The sequence below is a fragment of the Melospiza georgiana genome, chromosome 13, assembly GCF_028018845.1.
Source record: "Melospiza georgiana isolate bMelGeo1 chromosome 13, bMelGeo1.pri, whole genome shotgun sequence".
Lineage (NCBI taxonomy): Eukaryota > Metazoa > Chordata > Aves > Passeriformes > Passerellidae > Melospiza > Melospiza georgiana.
In genome coordinates, this window is record NC_080442.1 from 10299235 (window position 1) to 10320513 (window position 21279).

General features: G+C 41.5%; 1 protein-coding gene across 5 annotated transcripts in view; it reads right to left on the minus strand.

The window, feature by feature from the left end:
* The window catches only part of FBN1 (fibrillin 1), a 141492-nt gene extending 135390 nt beyond the window's left edge, over window positions 1–6102 (minus strand). For all 5 annotated transcript variants that reach the window (XM_058033121.1, XM_058033123.1, XM_058033122.1 and 2 more), the window contains exon 1: window positions 5936–6102. In XM_058033121.1, the coding sequence (XP_057889104.1) occupies window positions 5936–6102 (167 nt within the window). The remainder of the gene's footprint in view (window positions 1–5935) is intronic.
* Window positions 6103–21279: the final 15177 nt, after the last annotated feature.

Below are 21279 nucleotides of genomic sequence, written 5' to 3' on the forward strand. Positions count from 1 at the left end.
CCCAAAGATCCTCCCTTTGCTCCCATATCAACAGAGAGCAGCCCTACACTTACTTCAAGTCTGCATCCTCGAGCCCAGCACAGCCCCAAAGGTTCTGACACTGGTGTGAAGGTGTACATGGAGCAGAACTTATCCAGTGACCAAGGGCAACTGACCCAGGAGATACAGAATCTGATAAACAACCCCGTGGAACCACCACTGAATACAAAATGTATCCTGCTGGCTCACAACAGAGGAGAAGTCTACTTTCATAATACTTAAGTAGGCTCTTGAGCAGCTACACCAAGCCAGAGTTTCTTCTGTCTCCTCGGAGCAATTCTCTCAGGAAATCTGCACTGCAAACTGCAAATTACTGCACTCTGCTCCAACAAGACACACTTCCTGCAGGTGCTGTTCTCCCCCCAACTCTTTATGCCTCCAGTTTCTAAACACAGTACACCCCTGTCAGTAAAAGTTCAATTAAACACTAACAAACTGAGATGAGAAAGTCTCCAGAAAGTCACCACGAGACATAAGATGAGATAACCGCACACCAAATCCACACAAGAAAATTATTATCTGGAACACAAAGAAAGAAAGAAAGTACTATCCATGACATGTCTTGTGTCTGAGTAAGGGCTATGGGATTAATCTGTTTCTAACCTGCCAAGCAATTATGTCATAGCAACAATCACCCTTAAAGGACCCCTCAGGATGCACCTTCCTGCAATGGGACACAAAGTGACAACCCTGATGTGAAATACACAAATCCCACCACAGGCCAGCTGTGACTGGTCCTGCAGCATCAGGGGCAGCCAGCCTGATAAAGGCAACAGCTAAGCAGACAAAAATGAATAAATAGATAAATGAGGGGAAGAAAGGAAAAGAATTAGATCCAGTCTTGCCTTCTGATGTTCAACATGTCAACTTGGCACAGTGGTGCTGGGTCATAGGAAACATGCTTCATCTTAGTCTCCCAGGCTGATTTTACATTTCTGAAACAATCTTGTTTCAGACAGTCCATCAAGAATACTGCTACACTGTTGATTGTAGCCTTTTTCGTCTGCTTCTCTGTTTATGACCTACTACAATCAAATGGCAAAAAAGTAATTATCTAATGTATTTTAGGAGAGGCATATGGCTCTTCAAAACCATTTGTGTCCTGCTAGAATATAATATGAGAAAGATCACAAAGAGGAAGACTGGCTAGGCTGTCAGAAACAGAATCATGTGCCTCAGAGCCTCCCACTGAAAGGGAGACCACAATGGTATTCACCAAGAGTTTTAACCACAGGTTGCACTGGCATACCCAAAATGAATAAAGTCCTAATTCTGCCCTACAAACTACACAGGCCAAGAAGCCTCCCCCCAAAACTGATAAACCAGAATTTGGATTAAGGCTGTGCCTTCCAAAGAGATGGTGTCCAAATAACACAATTCGGACTACAAGGACCACAAAACCCTGAAGATTATTTCCTTTTTATTGTTTTTCTCCTGCTCCACAATTCACACCTACACCAAATCACATCATACCAAAAGAGAGGAAACACATATATGAGGAATAGTGCCAATGTCTGTGAACTCATTTCACTCCAGAACTAGATTTCAAAGGATCATGTAATAACAAAAGAACAGTACTATAATCATTGGCAAATATATTCAGAGAGGTGCAGAATGTTAACACTATGCGTAATTGCCAAAGACTTCGGTGTCCACGCTAGGATATGCTGGAATAAAAGTTTCTCATCCTCCATGTAAGCTTTACCCCACAGGCACAGAGGACTGGAAGGAGGCCAGCCAGGCCACCTGGAAGCCAGGTGAGTGCTCCAGCACATGGGGTATTACAGCAACCTGCATGTATTTTTAATTAAGTTTTTTATTTCCAAGTATTCAGGCTGCCCCCACTTGCAGAGTGGCACTGACAAAGTGTGGCACCAGCAGCTGCACAGAGGTGTGCAGGCCACAAGTGGTAAGAAAAATCTTTGAGGTTTTTCAGTATAAACAAATATTTACCAGTACAGAAAGTCTGCTTTTCTTCAGCAGGCTTTTAGTGGTAAAGATTGGTTTAAAACTAAAACCAGAAGCCCTAATTATATAGCTGAACACTAGAATTAAGTTATAGATTAATAAGATTATTCTATTTCAGGGAGCACTGATGCATAAAAAGGGTCAAATCCAACCAAGTTTACTCAGGAAAGTGTATCAGTGGTCTTCATTTGAGATACCCAAAAGAAATTGGTCCAAAAAGCTCAATCTCCTGTTGAATACCTTTAATGCAAGACTTTAATGAATCCTTTTGGAGCCAACTATTCTGTTCTCCAATATTCACTATCATTTTGACTTAATAAAAATTAAGAAGATAAATAATTCTTGCACAAGTACATTTAATTAGTCTCCTAATTAGAAACATGTCAGAATTCAGCTATCTTGAAGAAATTTCAGTTCTTTCAAAATTTCTGCTATTTGTTAAGCAAATCATTGCTTTCTTTGGTCATTCTACTGAGAAGAGACTGATAAACAAGACAAACATTGCTTAAAATGTTATTAAGAACAGACTGATACTCATTAGTGTTTGAAGTCTTCTAGCATCATCAGAAAATGAGAAATCCTAATTAATTCTAAGACTTTGGGTACAATACTTCTTGTATTCAGACAAATACTAATCAAATCATCAGTAAATTTTTTTTTTTTGCTTTATATTCAAATGATTGAAACACATAGGAATGGTTGTGTTCAAGTATATATTGTTTAAAAAGAACTTCCTGTTCATGGCCAGTTTTGTAGAGTTTAATTCTTACAGAATTTGACACTGCATTCTTGGGTGCTTAGGGGTAGCAGGATAATGGCTTGATGCCTTACAGCTCAATACAGTAAGTATAAGTCACAATAACTGTGATGAGTTCTGGGGATCTGGAGAAGTGTCTTACTAGCAGCTTATTATTTTAACTTGCTGATTTGTAATGGACTACAGCACCATTTCCATGACCAGAGAGTCTAGTTATATTTTTTAATAATTACTGCCTTTATTCTGCTTGCTTTCTGATCACTTAGAGGCATCAGGCACCAGCACATAAATATCCATTGAGTTAGGCCAAACACAGATGGCATTAAAAGGACTTCACTTTTAATGCCTCCAAAGCAGGATTGATTCAAACTTTGAATACACTACATGAGCAGCAAGTGTAACATCTTAAAATGAGAACCTAAGAGGCACTTCCAAGTAATTTATAATTATTTAAATTAAAATATGCTTCTAGAATCACATTATACATTTGGACAGCTCATTGCCATAAACAATGAGGCAAAGGTCACATAGATGAAAGCAAACATCTCCTGCAGTCAACAGCTTGCAGTAAAAAATGTTTAGTAGGAAAAATCATGAGAACTGAAACAGATCTTCAGCCTCTTCATTTTAACATACAAGACCAGTATTCACACACAGAATAACCTCAATACTTTCAAATGCTTTAAGACTTCTAATAGTCATTATAATCAAACACAGAAAATGACTGAAGTGTAAAAGGGTTTTCTCTAAAAATGTATCCCCATGTGCCTTACAATCAGAGCAGGAGTTCACTTCAAAATGAAAAGAAAGTCTTAGTCAACTGTAATAACATGGAAATAAAGTTTCCCAGCATCTGTTATGATTTGTATTACAATTAACAGATTCCCAAATGTATTTGTACTGATGAACAAGTTAAAAAAATACTATGTCTTCTTGTAAAATCATATTTTTAGTGCTTTAGTCCTCCAATTACAATGAATAATGTATGTACACTTCCTATACATTCAAAATATATTTTCCATCTGTCCTTCCAAATTTGTTCCAACCTTGTCTGTTAGAATGACAATTCTTTTTATTCACATTGTACAGTACAGTACCACACCTAAGAAAGTGCTCACAACTTCTAAACTGGAAATATCCAGCAGCATTCACCCACCAATGATCAAAATTACTGTTCTCCAAGCAATTAGGGAACTCTATATACAGCCTCAAATCAGGGTTACAAAAGAAGGTCAAACAAGAAACCAAACTAATAATTTGTTTTGTCTTTTTCTCAGTTCATCTGGCAAATTATTACATCCTTGTTAAGAATCTGCTTCCCAGGAGCACTCATTCATGTTGGCAATATTCCAAAAAACTGACCAAGATACAGAAAAACTAAAATTTATGTTGACATTAGCTCCAGATTCACAGATTACTAAGCAGATATATAACTCACAGATAACATGCGATAAAAGGAAGAATTATTGCAAAGGACATAAAAGATGTCAGGCTTCTGTTAAGTATAAGAATCAACTCGTAAGATTAAATACTTACCCTAACCCATTTTAGATTCCAAAAATAATTAACACATTAAATATCATTCCTGGATGCATTATGTCTAAGCAGCACAGTTCAGAGTGACAGTAACACACACCAAAGAAATTCTGTCCTCAGCCAACATGCCTCTAGCTTCCACCAAGTCAGCACAGTGTGCTAGATGGCATATTCTGTGCCACTGAGCAAAATATTCTGTTTATCAGTTTGATATTATCTCAGAATCCTATTACAACAAAGGTTATTAAAACACTCTAAAGAATGCAGACACTTTCTAATAAATGTTTTTTTATTATCATCTTTTATTGCTTACAATTAGGCCCTCAAACTTTACTGTACGTCCTCCACACCTCCTAGATTTTGTCACATCTACTTTGGATCTGTTTTGTCCAACTATTTCTTTTGTGACAAGGTATAAGGAAATGAAATAAGAGAGTCTGATCCTGCAAAATCAGATGAGAAACAATGCTGATAGCTTGCATCCATTTTTGCAGCATGCAGATCTAAAAACATAAACCCTTTTCAATCAGGCAAGCATTAAAAAAGCCAAGACTGTAAATCCAAATATAGGTAAAAAATACTATAGAACTACGAGGAAGTTAGCAAGAAATTAAAGCATATTCATCAAGGCCTCTAACAAGTTGTAATAGCTCCTTTTTGAGAAAATGGGGGCAAAATAAGCAATAGCTTGTATCCCTTACAGAAGCCTAACTATTTTAATACATTTTTTGTTACATTTCTTCTCTGTCTGACAACAGAAAAAAATTGGCTATGTGCTGAAAAGGCACACTGGATCACCTGAGAAAGGAAACTTCTTTTTTATAACTTTGTTGCAAACTTTTCACCTTCAGTGAACTAGATTTTCAACTGCACATGCATGCAATGCCTTTCAGCTGACTTCACAACTATTTCTGCATTGGAAAGGTGTTCCATTAGAATGGGGAAAAGTTTGCCCGACGGAGATTTAGTCTTTAAAAAAACCTCTCTTCTAGGCATGTATCACAATGTTTCTAAAGAAATTAAAGTATTGTATGTTGAGTTCACTCGTACTAGAGAGTTAGACAGTCCATATGAGAACAAGATGGATATCACAAAAGGCTCAAGGTGGAGATAAGAGGGGACAGCTGATGGCAAGGGCATGCTGTGGGCTCCAGGCATCACCGTTATTCTGCTTTTATGCAAAGCAGAAGCGCGGGATGCGGGAGGAATGCACGAACCCACAGTGTGCCCTTATCTAAGGCCTTCCTAGAAGATAAATTAGCAACGTCCGCGCTGCTGCGGCTCATCCCCACGAAGCATCGCCCACCCAGAGCTGAAGTAGGGCTGCAGGTCGCAGAGGACCCTGTCGGGCAGGGGGCCGGGAGGGTGGCGGGGCTCCGCGCCCCGAGCCCCGGCGCTGCCCTGCCGGGCTGCAGGCGGCGTCCGGCGCCCCCAGCCCAAACCGCTCCTCCGTAAGGGCAGCCCCAAGGGGGCTCGGGGAGCTCTCGCACCCCCAGAGCCCCCATCGCCAAGGGGTTCTGGCTGTGGATACACACATACACAGACACACACACACACACGGAGGCAGATGTGCGCCGGCTGCCCGGCCCGCGCCGCGGCACCCCGGGAGGGGCTGGCCCCGCACCCCGCACCTACCCTTTGAGCGCGTCGTGCCCGCCGCCGTGCCCTCGCCTCTTGGCCCGGCTGGACCGGCTCTCCTTGGCGCTCACCCCCTCGGTGTGCCCGGCGGCGGCGGCACCAGCCTGGGACGCCCACAGCACGGCAACTCCCAGGGCGATCCCCAGCAGCCGCCCCCGCCACATCGCGTCCCCCGAGCCCCCGGGCTGCGAGCGGCCGCTGCCTCCTCTCCGCCGCCGAAGACTGCCGGTCCCCGCCGCCCTGTCTCCGACCAGCCTCTCCAATGCGAGCTGCGAGGGGAGAAACGAGGAGGAAGAGGAGTTAGAGACCGAGGAAAAGCGGCCGCGGCCACCCCGCGCCCCCCGCCGCCTGCCCCCGCGCCCCGGCCCCCGGCCAGCCCGGCGCTATCGCGCCCGCGAGAGGCGGCGGCCGCGGGGGACGGTGAGGGGCTGCCCGGGGCCGCGCGGGCTCTGCCTCCCCTTCAGCAGCATCCGCGGGGGCTCCCGCACCCGCCGCGGACAGACCGCGGCCGCCGCCACCGCTCCCGAAGCCTCTCCGGGGCGGGAAGCGACCCCCGGGCACGAACCCTCCCGGCTCCCGAGCCGGGCACCGCTGGAGCCGCAGCGGCCGGAGCGCCGCGGGCAGGAGCCCCGCGCCCAGCCCGCCCGCCCCGGGAGAAGCCGCTGCGAGGGGCGCGCACCCGCTGGAGCCGCCGCCGCCGGCTGCCGTTCCCGCTGCTGTTCCAGCTGCGGCCGCTGCACCCGCCGCTAATCCAGCTGCGGTTCCAGCTGCCCCCTCCCTCCTCCTCCTCCTTTTTCCCCTCCTCTCCCCCCCTCCCTCCTCTTCAAGTATCGCCCGCCCAACCCTTTCTCGCGAGAGAGAGGGGAATAAAAATGTTGCCCCCACCCCCGAGCCGCCGAGCCGGGGGCTCCCGGCGGTGCCCGGCCGGCTCCTGGCCAGCCCCGCCGTGGGTCACCTGCGGCCGGCCCGGAGCTGCGGGGATGCTCGGCCCCGAGAGGCTCCCCGGGCGCCGCGGGAAGCGTGCGGTGCTGCCCGGGAGGACGCGGCGCTGCCGCTCCCTCCGCTCCGGAGGCAGCTGCGGCCAGGCAACGCTGCCAGCTCGGGTTACCCCGCGGGTCCCCGGCTCACACGGCGGCAGAGGCATCAGCGCCTGCGGTAGTCTCAGTGCTGAGCCAAGTGTGTCAGACGGGAGTGGGGGAACCGAAGGTAGTGCACGCCTCTGCCTCCATCTAAATACCTCTACATATACATATCTATAGGCATCTACTTCCAAGAGGTGCAGCATTTTGCATCTCTAGTTTATGAAAATAACGTAAAGGTATCTGTTTCCCTTATAAGGAAAAATAGCATGGATGGTGGCTTTACCGGAGAGGCTGCTGCAGAATGAATAATGCGCTTTCTAGCAACTAACATGGCACAGACACCAAGGCACCAAATTCTTCTATACCTACTCCTAAATCTCCACAGCCAGCTCCAGAACAAATGCCTGCCTCATCCTTCTCAAGGAAAGAAAGCCCTGCAGTTCTTATTTATGGTTTAAATCAAAAAGAGCAAACCACTACAAACACCTGAAAGGTATTTAGGCTTTATACTGAAATAATTGATCAGGGAACACAACACAACACAGTTAACAGAGATCAAGCCCAGATTCTATATGCTCCTATCAAGTAACTCTCTGTACCAGGATTATCCCATTTCAACATAGACAGGAAATACAAAAAAAAAAAAACAAACAAGCATAAAAATTAGGCTGAAAGTAAATGATGCAGTCTGCTGCTGCCCACATATAAATACTTTGGCAGAAATGTTGGATTTCCTAATTTTCGGGTATTTTCCCTTTTTCTTAGTTTCAGGTAGGTACTGATGGTTAGTGGCTCTGTATTATTGCATTCATGTTGCAAATGCTCAGCTGCACAATTTCATAAGCCAGCAGCTGACCAGGCTCAGCAGCTGCCAAACCACCCATACCAGATAAATGCATGGTGTATTCTGCCACTAAAACAGTATCAGAAAAAAAGGAAGTCGTGTGTGAGATTTCCTAGTACCAAGCTGTTTACAGCTGAATTGTAATGGTGTCACAAAATATGACAGATGCTAGTTGAAATATAGTGTGATTCAGTTTCCAGTAGTTTATAGATTACATTCATAAATATGCATTGTCCTTCTAAACATACATAGAAGTATGTAAACTATGTGCTGGCCACAATAGCAGCTTTCTAATCATTTTGGCTGATTTTTATCATCAAGTGTTAGATTCTGCAAATTACAAAACAGTCATTTGATATTGACCATTTCAATGTCACTCTTTAGTAGTGTAGTGTTAAGAGTTTCAGATAAAGAGTATAAGGTAAAATGTAGATGTGAAATACTATGAGATAGTGGCCCAAGAAAGAAGTAATGGGGTACAGACTATGCCACCTCAGTGTGTCTGAACAAGGCTCAAGACATTCGCAGCCCACACCTTATACCACTATTTTGTTACTTGTACAAAATGAACTAATTAACTTCAATTCTGCAAGCAAAGTATTACTGATTTGTAGTAAGCAGAAGTTTGGGGTTGTGATTAATGAAAAATATGGATTTTTATGTTACAATCTAACAGAATAAATAGGATAAATAGGAATTTGATTTTTCAAAGTTTTTGTTTGCCTGACACATAAGCATGTCTGACACATTAAGATTTTTTTTATGGTTGTGCTTGTTGAAGAGATAATATAGCATTGCCTAAAGTATTTTGTATTTCTTTTGCAGTGTCAAATTAAATTTTGCTCAAAACCAAAAAGAGATGAGGATAAAGGTGCTAGTAATTATCCCTTTCATTATGAAATTCAGGACAAGCATTACATTGCTATACAGCTCTCTTCCTTCACTATCACCTATGCATACAGCAAAATCTAAGCATTTACTTAGTTAATATAGAAGTTAAACTGAACCTGCAAAAATGACACTAGATATTTACAAATTATGTTCACAATGTGAAAATACAATTTACCGGTAAACAAAAGTGAGTTATGAAAGGAATTCTTGGTTGCTATTTACTCGAACATTCTTTTGGTTTCAATATTTTCTGTTTCAACCACTTTAATTTTGTGGATGAGCTACTAGGAAAATATCTAGTCTGTGTCCCAGGCTAATGGGGTGACTCTCTCATATCTTCTAGCACATTTTATGATGTATTTTTTGGTATCTTGCATGGTTGCAGAAATGTGGATTACACTATATGAAGTAATGCTACATGATATGTGGGCTGGAAGTTCATTAATCTAGTGAAACATGCAGCACATCATCAGCTTCTGGTGTGTCATTTTAAAGAATATGCTTATACATTAGAAGTATTTACATTGTTGACAACTTTAAAATGGTGTCCACCTGGATTCTCAAACCACTAGAAAAACACACTGTCACAAGCCAAAGACTTAAAACAACTTCTGCTCTCTGCTGCTGAACAGAGCAGGCCCTACTAATAAGGGTCATCCACACTCTTTCCCACAGCCACTTGAGTTTCTGCAAACATTTGGACTCTGAAGAACATCTAGACAAACAGATTTCTATATGGTCTCCAAAACACTTGTCAGGCACTTGAAGCTTCACTTAAGGGGAAAAAAACCAAGGCAACTAAGAAGCAATTCTGATGATCCAGTTGATCACCATTTCCTGTGACAAACAAAGATGAACTCACAGATTAGCCAAGATCCAAAAACTCAGTGATATTTGAGTTCCTTGATCAAACCATGGAATCAAATCCAAAAATAAAAGACACCAAGAACAAGACATATAACATCACTGCTACATGCACAGCAGAATTTTCCATAACATTTAAGCAACTCTTTTTCCACAATGCTCATTCTTCCAGGTGATTTTGAGGATCTTACAGGCTTATTTTGAAGGATGTAGATGGCATGGATTGTGGTGGCAGGGTCAATATCAGGGCAGGATAATTACAGGTAGATTGATTCTAAGTAGGAATGATAGAAAAGACAAAAACCACGCTTTACAGTTGGCTATCACCTGGGAAACAGTGACCCTAAATATTTACATAACTTTATGCACACTTTAAATCAAGTCCAGTATATTTCTCTAGTAAGACATCCTACTTGCTAACCATGCCTTAGTGTACCTCCCTGTGCTCATCACCATCAGGTACATAAATCATTTTACACAGTGCCCAAATTATTAACATGTAACTGATCCTCAGAGACATACTTACTTGTCCTGCTGTTTGGTTTACATAAAAAACACTGGACTGAAATTTGCTGTGCTGGTGATCTTCATGCTCAGCAGCTGAGATGCAAAGTACTGGTCTCCCTCCTTGCTGGCCTTTGGCTGGCCAGTCCTCTTCATCTTGCTCAAACACTCCTTCCTCTCCTCCTGAAGGATGGTTAGCAGAATAGTCATATTTTAGGCAAACTGTTTTGAACTGTTGCAAATAAAAAAATCTTATCACTAGAAGTACTATGACGAGTTGGGAGCTCATTTCAAAAAGTTTTTCTTTATTTCAATTTGTATGACCTTCTGCAATAATTGCATTTTTTTTAATCTGCAAATTTACTCTAACCCAAGTGAGCAAAAATAAGTATGTCCATCTTACATATTTCTTTATTAAGAGGGCCTTTATTATGCCAATGAAAACAAATAGTGTGGGAAAGTTTTAGTGTGTGTATTTTTTTAAGTACATTAAAAGCACAAACAGTAATTACATCCAGACAAGCAATTAACTGGTTTAAATCTGAAAAAAATTAAAAATTAGGTAACTCAAAATAAAACACATCAATTTTCCTTAATGCTGTTTGGTCAGACAAGCTGTGATAAGTAGCTGTGGAATCCATTATTAATAGATATGGGGACATATTTCACCCCAGACTTTTACTTCATTTTTACAAATGGCTTAATTGAAGTTTTCATCTATCAGCAGAGTTTACAGTGATGGAGAAAGAAATCCATCCTACATTAACATATAATTCCATAATTTGTGATACTGTGCAAAGTGTTGTTGTAATATTTATGTAATATAAGAAATATGAGAGGAAATGAAAAAGTTCTTTCTTGGCTAAGATAATAGGGGCCTATGTGCTTTTGCAGAAATTACAACTTATTATCTCAGTTGTATCCTAAGTGAGCATAAACCTATTACATTTTATTACATTCAGAACACATCTCTCCTATTTATGCCTCTATGGAACAGTTTAACACAGATCATATGTTGTCCTAAACAAAATAACATCTTCAATTTACAAGAAGAAGGCAAATTTTTTATCACCCCACCAAAACCATACATTTCTCTTTACTAAGGTCTGAATAAAACAGATGCTCTTTCTCCTCCAAAGAACCTGGATTCCCCAGTATCAGTGACAAAGAAAGTACAAGGAAACTCAGACCCTAATTCAGACATTCCCTTCTCAGTATTTTTTAGTTGGTTTTGTTTTTAAAGCTAGATCTCATTTTGAATCAACCCTTACCCAGAAAGGGTGAAACTTATCCTATGTCTCCCTTTGCTGAAGGCAGATCCATTATCAGGGTTATTCTTTAGGGGTCCTAAATAAAAGAACTAAACCAGAAGAAATCCAAAGATTTTCATTCTGTCTTCCAGGTAGGGGAAGCACAACCTATTTTTGTAAGACTAGTGTTGAATAAAAATATAACTACAAATACAGTGGAATTTTATTTTTAATCCCAATCTAATATACATACAGTGATGTATTTAATTCCATGTGTACTGCTAGAAAACCTATCTTAACAGCAATTGCTTCTTTGATTTAAAAATCAGAATTTTAATCCACTCTTAGTGCAAGAAAAGGAAATATATATACTACTACTTTCTGTCAGCTAATAACCATGTCAAATTTAATGGGAATTTTGCCACAGTAACAGTTGCAAGCCAAGCTTCCTCAGTCTTACATTTGTCCCCAATGACCTCTTAAATCCCACCTGTAAACTCAGAAGCAAAGTGAAACAGCTTTCATGGCTTAGCATAAAATGCCAACTGTCGGATGAATTTTCAGGCTAAAACACTGAGCAAAATGGATATAGCTTTTTATCCAAATTAATACATTCCAAGTGGGTGGAAATCAGTAACCAAGAGCCTCTTCTTTAAACTCTGATTTATGCAGAACTCCCTACTGACTCCAACAAAGACAGCTGAATCAGGCCCTACATTCCTTCAAACACTGTCAGCAAGGGATTGGGTGTCTCTGCCTCTGTTTTCCATCCCAGTGTTCCTCTGGCTATGTGATGTCTCAGTTGATAGGGAGTTGCCCCATGATGCAGTTTAAATAATAAAATAGGTAATAGGAGACCAGGGATTAGACACTGAACCCACCACATTCCATTTGCAAGGCCCTTCCTTTGAGAAATAACACTTTGAGAGCATTGCATACAGCTCTGATAGAATCAATGATGAGTTTAAATAGGAAGGGACTTGTGAAAGTCCTTCAGTCCAATTCCCTGTTCAGAACAGGACCAGCTTAAGAATGGGTTGCTCAGCCTCTGTCCACACAAGTTCTGAATATCTCCAAGGATGGACACCCCACTTTTCTGGAGTAACCTACTCCATTATTTCACAACACTTGCTGTGACAAAATTTTCTTAACACTTAGAAGGAATTTCCCTTCCCCAGAATTTGTGCCTGCTCTTCATCTTACCACTGCTCAGGCTCTATCTGCTCTATACCCTGAAGACAGCAGGGTATATATCTCCTTTCTAACCCACGCTTCTTAAGTTGGGATGAACCCTCTGCTCAGAGAGCATTGCCTTAGCCCCTCACCACGTTGGTGTCCCCTGCCAGGCTTGTTCCAGTTGTCAGTGGCTTTTGAGTTTAGGGTTTGGGGCCTGGTTTTTCTGTGCCAGGGTGCCCTGAGTTGGATAGAGCACTGCAGATGCAGTTTCTCAAGCACCAAGAGAGGTAAAGGATCCCCTCCCTGCAGTCCCACAGCACAGCCCATGTGCAGTTGGCCACCCCTGCTGTGAGAGCGCCGCTGACTCACGGAGGACAGGGATGAGTCTTTGGCCAGCAAAGAGTTCAGAACAGCTCTGATCTGCACTTTCCTTTATTCAGTAACTTTCTAAAGGCTGACTTCATTTCCTCAGGTTTTCTAGATACCAGTAAACTGAGACAACCTCATCTAGAGTCTGTGATTTCTTACCGGGTGTAAAATCATTTGGGGATTTCCCTCCCACTTTTGTCTGTTGAAAGGATTAAAATTTACTTACTGAGGATCACTGGGTGGGTTTTATCAGTTCACAAGTTTCAGCAGCCAGCCTTCATTCCCTCCAAATGTCCATCAGATGCAAGGTCTTTATACACCACACTGGATAGGACATGATCCATTTATTAATACATACATCTTCAATGTATTGCATTGTACACTTCCAGTACGGTTACTTGGATAAATTCAGCCCACAGACATCAATAGCAAACCTCCTATTAACTCATAGAGTATTGTGCTTCATTTTTAGCCCCTTCTCATTTATGCATTGGCTCAACTCATGGCAAACTGATTGATTTGCAGTATATAGATGATTTATGGCTATTTTTTCAGGATAAAATCAGGTTGCCTTTACTTATAAGGAAACTGGAAATAAAAATTGCAGTTAATTAAAAAATATATTAATTTTACCAATAGTCAAATTAAGTAAAAGAAGCTGTTTGAGGAGGAAGTTGTAATAGATTCCACATACTGTTGCTTAAAGTGGGAATGAGAAGGGACAGGAAGAAAGCTCTGTATGCCTTTTGGAGGCTGAAAAGCTTTTTTACTCTCCTACAGAAAATTAAGATACAAGGATAGAGTTAAAATCTATTTAAGAACACTTGAAATTAGAATAACTTTTACTAGTTTCTAGTACAAATTATTCAGATTATGTTTAAATGAGGGAAGAAATTCCAACAATAAAAAAAATCTTTTCAGCTTTTTTTAAAACACAGAATTACTGCCTCTAGAATGTCCCTAATGGTTTACAAATTGCCAACACCAGGTCCACCCAAAATTGCTTTTACTGTGATGAATGGGGTGGAGTTCAGAAGAGATTGAGCTGCTACATTTCTTTTTTAAAGAGTCAGGTTTTGACACTTTACAAATTTGAAATAAAGATATTGAACACTTTTTCTAGCTTCATGAACTCCTTTCAATACCAAGAAAAATACCACACAACTTCAGACAAATAAGAATGAAGGTCAAACAGGCAGAGTCGGCAGAGGAAATGTCACTTGAAACACATGAGAGAGAGCCAAGGGAAAATACTTGACAGGAGATGCTTGGGAAAAAGGACATCTATATCTATCTATGGATACATGGATATATATTAAGGCTGACTTTTCCAACTCCTGTTCATCAGTAAAAGGAAGGAAGTGTAATTTTATGGCTGAAAAGTGGATGATGTCAATAAGGAGATTCATGGTGCCTTTTCAAGATAAGGAAATCTTTCAGAGGCTCCAGTCTGGACACATTTTATGATAAACTATTGGGAAAACAGAGTTTCCCTGCACTGCAATGATCTGGAGAAGCTTCCCTTGGCACTATAAGCCTGGTCCAAGCCCAAGATTTTTTTTCCCTCCCACTTATTTCAGTGGAGTTCAGAGCATGCCCTGACTTCAGTGTGGTGAATATTATTCCATCAGTTAAGCTGAGCTAGAGCAGTGAAATTTCTGAAAAGAGCCTATTACATAGATTTGAAAGCTTTGTGGAGAGCTGGAAACATACAGCTGGCTACAAAATCTTTCCTCCTGTTCAAAGTATGCAATTCTCTGCATTCATTGGCCTGTACATGAGGCTCCTTACCTACTTGGAATTTTGTCACAAACAGCGACCTAAAAACAAAGAGCCTGTGCAGTCTTGCTGACTAAATATTCAAAGTCCTACACAGAAAAAATACAAAGCAAAATTCCAAAAGTGTTCTCTAAACCAAGAAATAACTGTTTTTTGAATTTACTCACACTTGTAAAAAATAAGTCTTCAGAATTCACATATGTATCATGCTCTAATATTCATGTTCAAGAGTGTCAAATTCAGAGCTAGATGTCTTATAAAAACAACTGTACCATTGCATCAGTTCAGCAGATCACTGATATGTATGTGCCAACAACAGTCATTCCCCACAGCATCCTGAAGAAATTGTTTCTGCTCGGGCAGCTCAGCATCTGAAATCTATTACTTTTTGTGTCATTTCTTTTTGTGTTATTTATTTTTGTTTGGTTTCCATCTTTCCCCCTATCACAAACTCCATTTTAAGGGCAGTTGACTCAGGCAACTCTGGTAGCTACTTACCCTGCTTTGACAGGTTTATTTCACAAGCTGTCCTTCCCCTTCCTGCAGTCAAAAACTATATAATACCATTTGCAAGTAAAAAATAAAGAAAATAATAAAGTTTAAACATTTTAAACTGACTATTACCAATTATGCCATTGGCTACACTCATTATATGGGAAATGTTAGTCCTGTGCTTATCCAAACCCCATGCTGAATAAGACAGCTCTTCTAAAACATTTGGAACTGAATTCTGTTTGCTGTGATTGAAGGACCAGAGCAGAAGGAAAACGTGAGGAATTTCTTCCCTTCATGAAGAATGCAGGTGGGATGTAGCCCAGGAAGATGCTGCAGAGTACAACAGAGTGTTAATCTGCAAATCCCAGCTATAAACCCATTGGAATCTGCACTGTTCAGCCCTGCTCCTGAGCTACCAGCAGCCAGCTGTGTGTCAAGAACAACATCTGGCAGCTGCCAGGTGTAGAAGCTGCCATTCCTCAGATGATCAGCAAAGTGTGTTCCACAGTTTCCAGCAGTTCTGCAAGAAAGCATTCAGCAGATAGTGCAGTGATTTCATTTATAAGCTTGTTCATACTCCAGGAGCTCTCAGAAAGCCCAGGGAAGACTGGCCTGTTACAGGGTATGAACAGGACAGAAAGCAAGCTCCAGACAGCTGGCCACTGCCTTTGACAGCAGGTCTAGGCAAGGTGCAGCAGCATTGCAACGACATTTGGACAGCAAGGCAGAAACACAGGCAGCAAGTAGCCCATCCCTTGGGTTACTCCAGAACTTCATTTGCCATAACAGGATCTTACAGCTTTTGCATGGGGCCTCTTACACAGTCTTTTTAAGACCTGTTTTCCTCATCAACAGCCTCATTCTTCTCAAACTAAAAAACGGAAGAGAATAATTATAAGGGTGGCAGAATGTGTCTCATTATTAGGGATTTTAGCAAGTATTTATCAGTTACACTCAGAGATTTGTGGAGGTGACTGAGCACTGGAACAGGTTGTGCCATAGGGGCTGTGGAGTCTCCCAATTTTTGGAGTATTTGCTGGAGATATTCCAAATCCTGGGCACCTGGCTCTAGGTGATTCAAAGGAATCTATTCAGTCACTCCTCTCTGATACTTCTATAGGGCATGGTGTTTCAACAGATTTTCTGTTTCAGAAACCCACAATCACTGAGTTTGAATCCATACTGGCCAATTTCCCTGTTCTCCTAAGCACAAGAACCCTGCAGTCCTACTTTGACTCATGTTAAGCTGTGTTAAGCTCTTAAATAACTACATCTGCTCCTTGGAGAAAGGTGCTGGAGCATATGCCTGGAATTGCAAGGTTATGGGACTACTCCACAGACTGGATGCAGAGAGCTGACAAATGGAACCCACAAAGAATAACAGCAATACCACAAAGGAGGCAGGGAAGCGTGTGTCAGCTCAGCCCCAGTGCCTGCACTGCAGTGTGGAGCAGCAGTGCTGGGTTGGGCCGACCTGCAGAACTGCCAGGGGTCACACAGGGTGTCACACAGCAGCAGGCCCTGCCCTGGCCCACACACCCCCAAGGCAGGGCCTGCCAGCTCATTCAGTAAAGCAACTCTGCACCAGCTGCCTGCCTATGTGCTGTTTACAGCTATACAGATGATTTTTTTTAACATTGCATGTCTTACCTGCTTCCTAGATATGCATGTGTTGACGCTGCTGTTCAAGGGAAGAGTTAAGAACAAGTTAAACTCCCTGGCTGATGAATTGGTCACAGTTTCCCACAGGGACTGCTCAGACATCCGCAGTGATAAATAGAGTCAAAGCCTCTGCTGGCTCAGCTCATGTTTATTAGAACTATCTGCTAATGACCTAAAGGGAACAATCTTGAGAAGTGTAGGAAATGGTTTCCCCAACTATTGGTTATTGTAGCATGCATGGCTGACACAGGCAAATAATCACTAGCAAGAGCACTGCAGGAAGACAGGAGTTACATTTTATGAAGGATTTTACTTTTCACATTTGGTTTCCTTCCAGTTTGGAAGGAAACTGAGATACTTAAGTTTTCCACAAAAGAAAAATCACGTGGGGCAAAAAGGCCGGATTTGGATCTCCTAAACTGTTTAGTTTCAATTTTGACTTTTTAGAGCTGCAAAAGTTTACAAACCAAGACTCATTTTAAAACAAAAGGTTCAAGTCAGAGTGTTAAAATGTTTTCATTCTTGGAATGTTTCCATTTTTCTCCCATAGCTAAATATGAAGACAAACAATTCTGTGAAGGATTTTAGAAGAACTGTATTTTTTCAAATGGAAAATTGTCAACATTTTATTGACCCTATATTCTTTTTATTCCCCTTTATTTTCTTCAAAATATTAGTCCAAAGCATTCTAGAAGAAAATGGAAATGTTTCTAGTGGGAAGTTTGAAAAGAGCAACTAAGTTCTGAAAAGTGAATTCTCTATCTACATTTTTTATACCCTTTGCCTAAAGCAGAAACAGATGATAAGTCTCTTACTAGTTACCCTATCTTCTCCAAGGACATTAGCAAGTAATTTATGTTTAAAATACAGATTCCAGAAACCAAAGAAAAAGACAAGAACTTACCAATTACTTATTGCTAAATGTAGCCTGTGCTGCACACCTGGATTACAACATCAGTAACTTGAGCAACAAATCAGGGAAATATAGGAAAAGAAAAAGTTTCCATTCTGATCCTGTAGGTTCTTGCCTGCTTTCCACCTCATGAAAGCTGCACAGTACACAAAATGGCCAACTGGCAAGCTTAGAGGAGGAACCCAGTCATCTGACAGGCTCCTTATGTCCCACAGCTCCCACAGGCCCAAACACTGTTAGACACGCACCAAAACCTGGCACGTGCCACAGAACACACACAGAGCAGCACTGCAGTCAGGACTGGGCTCTGCTGCTGTTTCTACAGCCCTGGCTGAATTTAGCCACAATGACATTGACACCAACACCCCCTGTAAGGACCTTTGAGGGCACAGAAAATAAACGTTTACTACATAGCTTTGAGATTTTTCTGCATGTACGGATTTTAAAGCTGGTGGTACAATTTGGCCTTCAATTAAAGTCAACAAATAAAGAAAATTTCACCTAGAGACCTTCATTGGATAGAACCCCAATCCCTGAAGAGGTTTCTCTACAGAAACAGAAGAGGTGCAGAAGGAAGGAGAAGTTACCAGGAGACTTTTGGTTTTTACAGAATACTAACACTGTCCTTAAACATATGGTGATGAAGTGTTACATAAACGTACGTGTGGTGTGAGACCACTAGAGGGGAGTAAAGTAACTTACAAGTGAATGTTTCCTCTACTCGGTTTTGCTGTACAAATTGCATTTGCACATGGTAATTAACAGCTATAGTAAAGCCAGAGTATTAAAGAATTGCATTTGCTTAACATTCTAAGCAAAGTTGATTAGATAATTACAGTATTTCTGTACCATTGTCCCCTCTCACTAGGCTGCAGGCTGACAGGGAACATTCGTCATCTGGATGAAGCCAGAACACCAGGGATGGCATTCAGCCAGAACATTTGGCAATAGACATGTATTTCTTTACTTGTATTCACATTTACAAAGAAGCAATGCTGCATGATGGAAACAGACTCATTTTACCAAGTGTGAAAAAGGCACTGGGCTCAAAAGCTTGCTTGGTAGGTAAGCATTTACAGGAGGGAAATGGAGAACCTTGGTTCTCACACAGATCACCATCAAAGTCCACACAAGAGTGAAATATTTACCCAAACAACAAGAATAGAGAGGAGTATGATTAATTTGGAAGTGTAAAGTACTCTGCATCAGAATGCTGGGTGAAATCTCACTACAGCTGCAAGTAATGTGCTCCTGTATCACTGCCAGGTTGCCATCGTCTCCATTGTGAGCCATCCTCACTGTGGGAGACAGGACTGCACAGTGAATCTGCACAAAAGAGAAAAATAAATTTCAATGGGAAATCTTAGCAACTCCCACAGAACAAAGGGAAACATGAGAACAGAGTTCCAACAGCAGAAGAATAGCTTTGACAGCAAATTTTAAGGATGAATGGCTGAAATATATATATGCGACTGTGTATCTCAATACTTCTAAGAAGTGTACCCAGTTTGAGATTTTATGGGAAAGGGAACATGACACAGCACTAAATAGATCTTCAAACCTCAGAGCAAAGTTCCACCTATAAAGTAAAGTAAGAGGTAGGGGGCAAATGAGATATGAAACTGCAAAGGTGGTTAGTAAAGCCTGGGAATGCAAGCAAGCCAGAGATCTCCTTAGTTGCATATCCACAGGTGACACTGAGGGAACTGGAATTTAATCATAGCAGTCTTGAAAGGCTTTCACAATCTGATAGAGTATTTTGCAAAGATTACAGTAATTCTGCAGAATGGACAACTGGCTGAACCAGACTGAAAACTATCAAGAATGGTAGGACCAAGACTGCTGGGTCTAATTTTTTTCTATTTATAATTTGAAAGATACATCAGCCAAAGAAAATATAGGGAGCAAAAATACAGCAAACAGAAGAATACCACTGCATTCTGCTACTTTGGGGATGTTGTTAAAGAAAGTTCAAGTTAAATAGTGCCAAACTGCAACATTACTAGAATAAAACTTGATCTGGCTCCCACAGCATAAACACAGAGCTGAAAAAGGAATCATCTGAATCAAAAACATCTAACAGCAGGTAACCAGTTCTTGAATAAAGCAGGTAAGTTATTTCAGCCATATAACCTAGTGGGTAGGAATATGTGACAGGCTTATTTTAAGAGATTCATTTAGTGACTCTACTACAATCTTGGCTCAACTATCCAAGTCCAAGCACACATATTGCAACATGACATCCCCCTTGCTGACTGGTGTCAGCTGTCCAATTTCAGGAGTTGCCACCCCCTATGCTACTCTGTTTATTGCTTCATTCTTTCCTACTGACATTGGAAGGAGGAGGGCTGAGGAACACTTTTGACTAAGAGTTGTTGATTCTTGGGCTAAGGATCATCTTGCACCTTAAACTTTACTCACCAGAGAATGATTGCTGCTATTTCAAGGTAGATCTTCCCTCTTGGCCTCTACTGCTGATTTTCATTAAGCAAAACTCAAAATCTCCTTGGCAGTTCTGGAGCTCCCCGGAGTTGTCACTGCAACAAGACACAAAGTAAACATTAGGTGAGCAAGAATTTAACTGAATCTTTACTTACCTTCACATTCTCACACACATTTCAGCTTTGGTCCCTGAAGTTGTCCAGTATGATACAACTGAAACAGCAGTACAAGAGCAGTCAGTCAGTCAAGTGGAAGGTCCCTCCTCATTGGCCCCAATTTCTAAATTTAATACATAGGATCAGTAAATACTTCACTCTGCATTGAAATCACTGAGCTTTTAAACACAGGGAATTTGTTAAAAGCTGTGGAAATTGACAGTAAGAGTTAGGTACACAACACTGAGCAAAGCAACAGAAATGTGTTACAAAAAGTTACATTTTAGAATTTTAAAAGCAGTTTGCACATTGTCACTAACTGCGGCATTGAGAGGAGCAACTACAGAGAAACTTTTGAGCCCACCTCAGATGGAATATTTGGAAAAGTTCCATTTGGTCCACAGCAATGAGATGATGGGCCCTCAGCTGCTGTCTGAATGGCCAGGGATGTCCTGGATAGCTGGATGTTTACTTTTACAGATCAAATCTGTAAGCTGGGTCGGATTCTGAACTTGACCAATGATTGAATCAGTCTGATGTATTGGCTTAAACACTCAAACATCTTACACAGGACTAAATATGCTTCTTTTTTACCTTGTGGAATTTGGGAAAATGTTTAAGCTAACCAGAGACAGCCACTCATTGGAAAAAAAAAAAAAAGGAAAAAAGCCTCCACTTGGAGCTTAGAGGACAACTAGTAAAAACTTTCCTTTGCAGACAAGGCCACAGCTATTTCCTCAGCTAAGAGCTCGGAATTTGGCCCTTGAACTTAACCACGGCCCATGTTTGTTTAGGCACCAGCGGTCTCTCATGGCCTCAGTTTGCTCCCACTGATGATGACAAACCCCACCTCACTAAAGAGGAAGTGGGGTTGGATTTATGGGCAACATGAAAGCCACCAAGAAATTCAGAAGT